Below are 9,289 nucleotides of genomic sequence, written 5' to 3'. Positions count from 1 at the left end.
GAATGAAAAAGCAAAAAAAAAAAAAAAAAAAAAAAAATTCTACCCAAAAGGAAATTTTTCTCTGGCCTGACAAAGAAGCCAGGTCACCTCACAATCACCCTACGGAATAGCACTAGTGATGTAGTACAGTTACTTTTAACTCACAAAATGTTTTCAGTTCAGTCTCCTAGAAAATGTTTTCCATCAGAGGGGTGCCTGGGTGGCTCAGTTGGTTGAGCGTCTGACTTCAGCTCAGGTCATGATCTCATGGTTCGTGGGCTCGAGCCCCAAGGCTCTGTGCTGACAGCTAGCTCAGAGCCTGGAGCCTGTTTCAGATTCTGTACCTCCCTCTCTCTTTGACCGTCCCCTGCTCACGCACTCTCGCTCGCTCTCTCTCAAATAAATCAAACATTAAAGAAAATTTTAAAAAAATGTTTTCCATCAGAATGCATATTTTTAAAATGGAAAGCAGTGAGGGGCTCCTGAGTGGCTCAGTCTGTTAAGCTACCAACTCTTGATTTCACCTCAACTCATGATCTCATGACTCAGCATGAGATCGAGCCCTGTCCTGGGCTCCACACTAGGGATGGTGCCTACTTAAAATTCTCTCTCTCCCTTTCCATTGTCCCTTCCTCACTCACCCCCTCACTCATGAACACATTCTCTCTCTCTCTCAAAAACAAACAAACAGCAAACAAACTGGACTGGCTTTACATAAATTAACTTCTACTGTCAACACTGCTAAAATAATTAACTTCTAAAGCCTAAGTACCTGTAATGACTTACCTCCTATAGCCAATGTGTTGGCAGACTGCCAGCCAAACAATCTGCTAGGATCAAAGGGCAATAATGACTGAAAAAGGGGAGAAGTCACAATTAAAAGTTAGTTGACTCTAAAATAAGTAAATAAAATTATATGGAAAGAATTCACAGGTAGTCTGCTTTGCTTCTTCAACCTTATCTTTCTGGACATAAATTCTTTGAACTTACCAAAAAAAAAAAAAAAAAATGCTTGAGACACTTTCCTATGTTAATAAAAACAGAACTGGCTGTGTTCCTTTTAAAGACTTCCCGCACTTCATACGACATCTGCAAAGTGTATTGTCTTCTGGTTGAAACAGCATTAATTATAATGTAAATGGTTTTTGAAATGCTTTTGGATTCCAAAAGCAAGAAAACTAAGAGGCTAGAAAAGTTATCATATAAACAAGACAAGGTAAGCTAAGGCAGGTCTGGAAAGGAAAGAGGAAAAGTAGATCAAAGGTTAGAGGAATGTGGTGCAGGAACCACCCCACCACCAACAAAGAAACAAGAGTGCAGTAAGGTTAAGCCAGTCAGAAAAGGTTTGAAAGCCAGGAGCCATAGCTGTTTGAAATTTGTCTAAGCCAAAGATTTAGCAAAGATGATCAATAGATGGTAGAAAAGATAAAGGAGAAAATAAAACCTGTAGGTCAAGATGTGAGTGGCTAAGGAAAAAGCAGTTTTGATTTAAAATGAAGGAAGATTTTGTGGTCTATTAAGGAAGGGCTACTTTTCATAAAGTAGTAGGACTAAAAAATTGCATCAGTCAACTTGAGAACAGAACAAAGACCAACCTGAAACCACTTATGTTTTAGGCTGATTGAATCCACTTTAAGTAGTGAAACTGTTTTGGTATAATCCACTTATAAATAGCTTAAACTAGTGCTACTGGTTTGTAATGAGATAAGAAGCTTGCAATAACTTTAAATCTAGCTAGATGCTTCCTGCTTCAAGAGTGTCTTGCTACATAGACCAAATAAGTAACAGCAAAACAAACAAAAAAACACAACAAAAAAGCCTGCTGAACTGAACAGTGTACTTAGTAACATAGATTTAATTAATAGTGCAAGATCCTAATCTCATCACATCCCAGCAACAAACAGTACATGGACTGGCACCCACCTGGGGACATTTCTGAGCAGGACTACTCTATAAATTAAGGATTGTTTAGTGGAGACATTTTGTACCTTTATAGATTATAGAGCTTATGTTTAATTAAAGACACTATGGGAATATGTGCACCCAGAGAAAGAAAGCAAAAGCCCTTTGAAATGAGAAATGAACAAAAGAATTTGTCACGGAGGATCCCTGAGTAGGTTTCAGGGTATACAAATTCCTCAAAAATATAGGCAAACTTACACATGTATGTGCAATTTTTCTGGGTAGAGGACTCATAGCTCTCTCACATTCGTAAGAGATTTTGTTCTGAAAATAGTTAAGAAGCACTGATTTAAATAAACAAATAGCCGTATTCATTAAGAAGAGAGAGATACACGTTATCAGTAATAGAATGAAGTGGCTTTTGGTGAAAGCGGCAGACAAGTATATGCTGGCCAACCATCTGTTTGCTCTCAGATCCATTTCTACCTTTCACCTGTTCTGCCCTATTCAGAGAACTGCATTGCCCAAGCTTATTTGCCCTTTGACTACCAGTAGGTTTAGCCCAGAGAACAACACGGGATAATAACGGTGGGAAGAGGGGAGACACCAGGATACTTTTCTCCTTCTTTGTCTTCTGGGATATCTCCTCCAAGGTTCCAGCTCTACCCCATTTCCAGCTCTCATTAGGCAGCTTGGTTGTGAGTTTAGCTCCCAGAGATGGCTCCAGCTTCTGGGTTCTGGCAACACCACTTTCTTGCACTGTTCTTGCAGCCTTTGAGGTGTTGACAGCTTCTTTCTTCGTCAGTTTTTGGGTGGTCTCACCAGGGCATGTTGAGATTCTCCTTTCTGCTATTACTGTGTAATTTCCTATTTGAAAGACCTAGGGTAGGGGCTCCTGGGTGGTTTAGTTGGTTAAGCATCTGATTTCAGCTCATGATCTTGTGGTTGGTGAGACTGAGCCCTGCATCGGGCTCTGTGCTGCCAGCTCAGAGCCTGGAGCCTCCTTCAGATTCTGTGTCTCCCTCTCTCTCTGACCCTCCCCTGCTCATGCTGTCTCTATCTCTCTCTCAAAAATAAATAATAAACATTGAAAGACTCAGAGTAGATTTTTTTTCCTGGCTGAACCTTGACTGATAGCCCTAAATGTCAGCCACCTAAATACTTTACCTGCATAAGGTGGTAAAGCGTAATATCAGGTGGCAGGATGCTAGAGGCAGTGTACTGTGGGAAGAGAGCAGTTTTTAGCTTGGGATAAGGAGTTAACGCCATCTTCAGTAACTGGGGATCTACCTTCTTCAGACAGGTCTCATTTTCATCATTCTGAACAACCTAAATAAAAAGATCACATAGTACAGAGTAAGGGTTTTCTCTTCCCCAAATTTAAGTCTTTTTTTCCACAAGAGTAAAACTAGGTTAGCTTGAAAAAATACATGAAAGTTAAAAAAAAAACAAACAACAACAATGGTCAAGGAGTCAGAAGCCAACAGTTTTCATTCTGGTTCTAGGAAAAACTAGCTGGTGACCTTTGGCCAGATATTCAGCATCAGGTCTCAGTTTCCTCATCTATAAGATTAGGAAGTTCACCTAGATCAGTGGTTTTCAAACTATATGTGAAAAAGCTGTTCGAAAAAAGGCTCTGCTACCAAAATACTTAGAATATTTTTTATTTTTTTTAAATTTTATTTGTTTAGTTTATTTAGGGAGCACATGTGTGAATAGGGGNGAGAGAGAGAGAGAGAGAGAGAGAGAGAGAGAGAGAGAGAGAGAGAGAGATCTTAAGCAGGTTCCACACTCAGCATGGAGTCTGACATGGGGCTTGATACCATGACCATGGGATCATGACCTGAAATGAAATCAAAAGTCAGACGCTCAACCGGCTGAACCACTCAGGTACCCCTTATAATATTTAAATAGTAAATATTTTTAAAGGATAAAAGATTACTTGACTTGATGACTCCTACCTAGGTCCTTCTCCCTCAGCGCTCAAGTTACCCTATGACTATTTTCTGACAGACGATTATGAACAGAGGAATAGACAACCATATGAATTAAAATATATTGCAATAATGTGGAAGTGGTAGTATTATATTAAATTAGCATCAGTAAGAAGCTTTTTCAGGATGAGATGTTAAACAGCCTTCTTAAGTTCTCTCTAACCAGGTATACTATACTTTCAAAGAAGCAGAGATGGGCAAATTTCCACTGGGTCCCTTAAAAGAGTTTATATGGATAGCTAAAAATTATGATTTCCTTTTTGCCTCTTTAAGGTACAAATAGTAGAGAATAATTCTCAAGCCACACTCTAAAGTAGTTACTCCTAGGAGCAATCAGATACTGACTCTATCCTTAAAACAAACCCAGAGTGTAGAAAACAAAGGTAGGAGCATCTGTGTGGCTCAGTTAGTTAAGCGTCCGACTCGTGATCTCAGCTCACATCATGATCTCACAGTTCAGGAGATGGAGCCCCGCGTGGGGCTCTGCACTGATGGCATGGAGCCTGCTTCTGTCTCTCTTTCTGTCTGCCCCTCTCTTGGTTGTGCTCTCCCTCCCCGAAAAAGTACCAGATATATACATACACAACTGATTCTGTTTCTCTGGAGAACCCTAATACAAGGCTCCTGAAATCCACTTAAAACAAAGAAAACAAAGGTAAAAAAAAAATCTCTAGACCACATGTTAGTTCCCTTTCAACTTAAGAGGATATAAAATATTCATATAAAACTTCATCCTTTGTTTTATGCTCTTTAATATAATGAAATACTTGTAAGTAGTTATATTTGAATATCACAGGTCTAGAAAATCCATAGGTATTTCTGCTAAATTTAAAATCAGTCCTATTTTGCCACAACAGGAAAAAGTGCTATCCATACCTGGCTGACACCCCCAGGGGCATACATTGTGGTAGCAAGGGCCAGGAGAGTATGTCCTTCCAGGAGCATACTGCTTACACTGGCCTGGTTGCTGGGAATCAGTATCTGAGCATTTGCAAGGCTAGCCTGGAAGATCAGTTTGGGATCTGGAAAACAAAAGAGCAGGTTTTTCTCCTCAAGAGAAAGACTTATGCAATTCTGAGGAATAAAATTTTTCACTCCATCCACAGTAAGAAGGACTTTCTAAGTTTAAAAGCAGTAAGAAAACACCATAAAGGGAAAACAATGAGAGATGTGTCCACATAAAAGTAAAAACTTCTATTCAAACAACTGAGACAAACAACTGTTGAAACAACTTAGGTAAACAAAAGAAAACTGAAAGGCAGTAATGAACTGGGGGGAGAGAGGGTATTTTAACAACAAATTAACAACAAATCACAGCCTAAGAATTTATGTCTTCAGCAGAGAGCTCATACAAATCAATGCCTAAAATACTGACTCTCACAGATAGACTGTCACGATGTGTGAGTTTAATAAACATTTGTCGGAAGAATGAAATATAATATATAGACCAGACTAAAAAAAAAGTATAGAGAAAATAACCAGAACAAAATACATTAAGATAGATCAAGAGTTGCCTGTGGATGATTATCTACCTATGCTATCTACCTACAGAGTTCTACCTTCTTGATAGTTGTCTGTAGCTTCCAATTTTTCTTTACAATAAACATATATTATCAACGTCAAAAAAAACCAAAACAAAAAACACCCAACCCACATTATGAAAAAATTCTTTATTTGGGAAAAAACCAGGAATTACATAAAAGTGAAAGATTGGCTGTTGACACTTCTTGCCTGTGTAGTGGCTCTGCCTGACCCCCTCCCCACGTGAGTCTCTGGAATAATACCAGCTAAACCCTCAAGGTGGGGTGGGGTCACAGCGCTTTTCTGATTATTACCGGAGCAAAGCTCTCCTTCAGCAACTCCACTACAGAAGACACAACAATCCCACACATGTTGTGGATTTTTTTTTTATTCCATCTGTTATTACTTACTAAAAGATTCAGGGCAGGCACCTGGAAGACAGACCACTTTTTCACAGAAAAAGCGTGTCAATCTACCAGAGAGCAGGAATTCATCCTGTGATAAACTGGTAAGATGAGAGACATCCAAAAAAAACCAAGCATGAGGCTGAGGGGGAAGGGGACACAAGCTCACACACTGGCTTTTCTTAGCTGGCAAGAGGGCAACATTTTTGGTCTTCTGCTTTTTAAATAAAGCTTGAAGCTAGGTTATAGTCAGATGTTTGTCTATAGCCAAATGATTTATTTAGAGAACACAAATTAAATACCATTTATCAGACCAATTACTTAGCCAAAGACTTTTTTTTTTTTTTGTGAGAGAGAGCCTGAGCAGGAAAAGGGCCAAGAGAGAACAGGGCACAGAATCCAAAGCGGCTCCAGGCCCTGAGCTGTCACACAGAGCCCAGTGAGGAGCTGGAACTCACGAACTGCGAGATCATGACTGGAGCCAAAGTCAGGCGCTCAACTGACTGAGCCACCCAGGCACCCCGACATTTTTGTATTTACTACAGTACACCCATACCTGTTAAATTACTGGAAACTTGTCGACACTGAACTAAAAATTCAAACCAAGGGTGAGCTTCATATAATTCACTTTTTTCCAAAAAGGAACAATTTGAAGGATTAAGTCTGTATACAAAACAAAAGAACAAACTCTGGTTAACATACAAGATAAGATAGTTACAGTCGTGTTTGCTCAGATGATAATTAGCATTTAAAAAGGAACTTCAGAATTAAAAGTAAATATAATATGCTCTCATTCTTGTGTTGTGCTTTACTTATTACTTATGGTCTGGAAATAGAGGAAAAATTTAGATGCAGAGATAATTTTATTTATAACGTGTTTACTTCTATGATGAAATTTTACTAACTCTGTAAGATTAACAGATACCTTGTCCTGTCATATCCCAATTTATTTTAAACAACAAAAACTCATCAGCATTTTCAAACTTCAGAGGCTTTTAAAAACTTTTACACAACTACAGAGAAGCTAGGACTGAGGAATTAAGGCTCAGGGTAGATCCTTTGAATATATGACCTCTAAATCTTCTCCTACCAGCAGCTTTGGGGAAAATATTTCTGAGTCTAAATAAGCCTCAATGATATGAACCATAAAAACACAATCTATTTGAATTCCTAGTCTTTAATACACACACACACACACACACACACACAAAATAAAAATGTTCTCATAAGCACCTAGGTGTGGACTCTGGAATGAAACCTAAGTAGAATTAAATCTAGCTGTGCTGTTTATTACAGCCATGTGCTGTAAGAAAGGCACTTAGCCTCTCTTAACACTTCAGTTTCCTCATCTGTGTAATGGAGATGGGAGTAACCACCTCACAGGACTTTTATGAAAATTAGATAATGCACATAAAGCACTTAGTCTAGTGCCAAGAGCACTGTAAGCACTCCTATATTAGAGATGAACTATATTCTTGTTATCACTGACCCAACAGCAATTCATAGCAGCCCCATTGATCTTGGGGGAGGTATATACTGATGTGTATCTATCTAAGTTTCAATTTAAGAGTGTACCTAACATACCTTGTAGTGGTTATGAATTCAAAATTGTTTAGCATTCATTCGCCTGGTAATGACGGTATCAAGTAATTCCAAGTTAACTTTCAGAATCTTCCTCTCTTTTAAACTTTTAAGGCATTTCTTTCATTTAATTCTTTCTAGTTATTTTATAGGTTAACAGAGATGTTACAGGATTAACATCACCAAAAAACACATGATAAGCATTTAGCTGAATGCAGCTCTGAACTAAGGTACCAAGTGCTGGAGTGAAGGGGAACTATTTCAAAGAGATCAGTATTCCTCAAGCAAATGTTTAATATTTTCCTAAAAGTCACATTCGGTAGTAGTATGGAAAGAGGAAACTGTTTTGTGCTGCTCAAGGACAAATCAAGTCTCAATACTCACTTGTAATGGTCAAGATAGACATAGAGAAGATACTGCAGACTGTGTTCCAAACAATAGAGAATGAAGTGAGAATGGAAATCCCAACCTTCTTTGGACCTGTAGTTTTGAACGGGGAGAGTATCTTGCATCACACCCCCAATGCGGTTCAGTCTTAGGAGAAAGAGTTCAAAGTTCTCTAGTTCAGAATGAAGAAAAATCCCATTCCTGTTGGGCAGGTTTCAGAGGAGGCAAGTTACAAAGTTGATAGATTCACAGCGGACCAAACCACTTCCATTGTGGAAGACTCAACTACTTAAAAATTAGAATTTACAAATTAAGACTGCCAAGTCATGTGATAGGATCTCCTCCCTAAGAAAAAAACCCCAAAAACCTCAAGGGAACCTGGCATGTATGTGACAACATCCCTCACGACCTTGTAACATGAAACCACTTAATTAGGCCACATGCATGTGTGTTACCATATATGGGAGATAAAGAAGTAAAAAATATATAGAAAATGACGCCACGTGGCATTTGGGGCTCAGTTCTTCTGGGTAGGAACCCAACTGAGCAGTGTCAGGAGGAGTAAGGTGTCACCACTCTCCATGAGAGAATTCTGCTGTAGTCTCACTCTATAAATTTGTTCTGACACATATATATTTTGCTAGTTTCTGATGAAGGTTTGTGCACCATCTTAGTATTTAAATGACAGTCTAGAGTGCTCTTAAATATTTCAAAAACTAAATCTAAACAATCTCTATTTTTTGGTGGTTTTAACTAGAATTGCACAATCCACAGTGGCAACAGTGGTTAGCTCTTGAAACTAGATTCTTTTAAGCACTGGGATTTTTTCAAAATACCCAAACAAAACCATTTAGAAAGTAAAGCAGAATAATTTAAATAGACCAATGACTAAACAAGAAAAGAAATTTGCATTTAAATACTACTTTTTTACAAATTTATTGTTAATTTTATATGCTATACAGAGGACTATAGAAAATATGTAACGTGGCATTTAAAGAAACACTATGTAACCATCACTCAAATAATAGATTATTATACCTAGGTGTATTCTTTCCCCCGTCCATGTCCTTTGCTACCCCCAGAGGTAAACACTCCTGACTTTCTAATAAGCATTTCTTCCTTTTTTAAAAAAATTTTTTTGCAGTTTATTTTTAAATTTTTTTTCCACAGCATTCCTCTATATTTATTTAGAGATGGCATGTCGACATGNGAGAGAGAGAGAGAGAGAGTGAGAGAGAGAGAGAGAGAGAGAGAGAGAGAACAAGGGGAAGAGAAAAACTGAGACACAAGACTTTGAAGCAGGCTCCAGGCTCCAAGCTGTTAGCACAGAGCCTGATGTGGGGCTCAAACCCACAAACCGTGAGATGAGTGGAAGTTGGATGCTTAACTGAGTCACCCAGGCAGCCCTGGTTCTGCCTATTTTAAAGTTTATACATAAATGGTACATTCTGGATATATTGTTCTTAGTCCTATTTCTTTTACTCAACATTGTGTGATTTACCCACGTTGATATCTGTGACT

General features: G+C 38.5%; 1 protein-coding gene across 3 annotated transcripts in view; it reads right to left on the bottom strand.

Annotated features, from left to right (window-relative positions):
• SPG11 (SPG11 vesicle trafficking associated, spatacsin) overlaps positions 1 to 9,289 on the bottom strand; it is a 98,657-nt gene that overhangs the window by 52,424 nt on the left and 36,944 nt on the right. For all 3 annotated transcript variants that reach the window (XR_013335227.1, XM_077764494.1, XM_077764495.1), the window contains exons 16-20: positions 7,766 to 7,969; positions 6,357 to 6,463; positions 4,752 to 4,897; positions 3,049 to 3,210; positions 766 to 832 (exon numbers count right to left, since the gene is read on the bottom strand). Coding sequence is in view for 2 of the 3 variants with exons in the window: in XM_077764494.1 (XP_077620620.1) it covers positions 766 to 832; positions 3,049 to 3,210; positions 4,752 to 4,897; positions 6,357 to 6,463; positions 7,766 to 7,969 (686 nt within the window). In the remaining variant the exon portion in view is untranslated. The remainder of the gene's footprint in view (positions 1 to 765; positions 833 to 3,048; positions 3,211 to 4,751; positions 4,898 to 6,356; positions 6,464 to 7,765; positions 7,970 to 9,289) is intronic.

This window comes from Crocuta crocuta, unplaced genomic scaffold (assembly GCF_008692635.1).
Source record: "Crocuta crocuta isolate KB4526 unplaced genomic scaffold, BGI_CrCroc_1.0 scaffold102, whole genome shotgun sequence".
Lineage (NCBI taxonomy): Eukaryota > Metazoa > Chordata > Mammalia > Carnivora > Hyaenidae > Crocuta > Crocuta crocuta.
The sequence above is the reverse complement of the archived record's forward strand: the minus strand, read 5'-3'. Positions and strand labels throughout refer to the sequence as shown.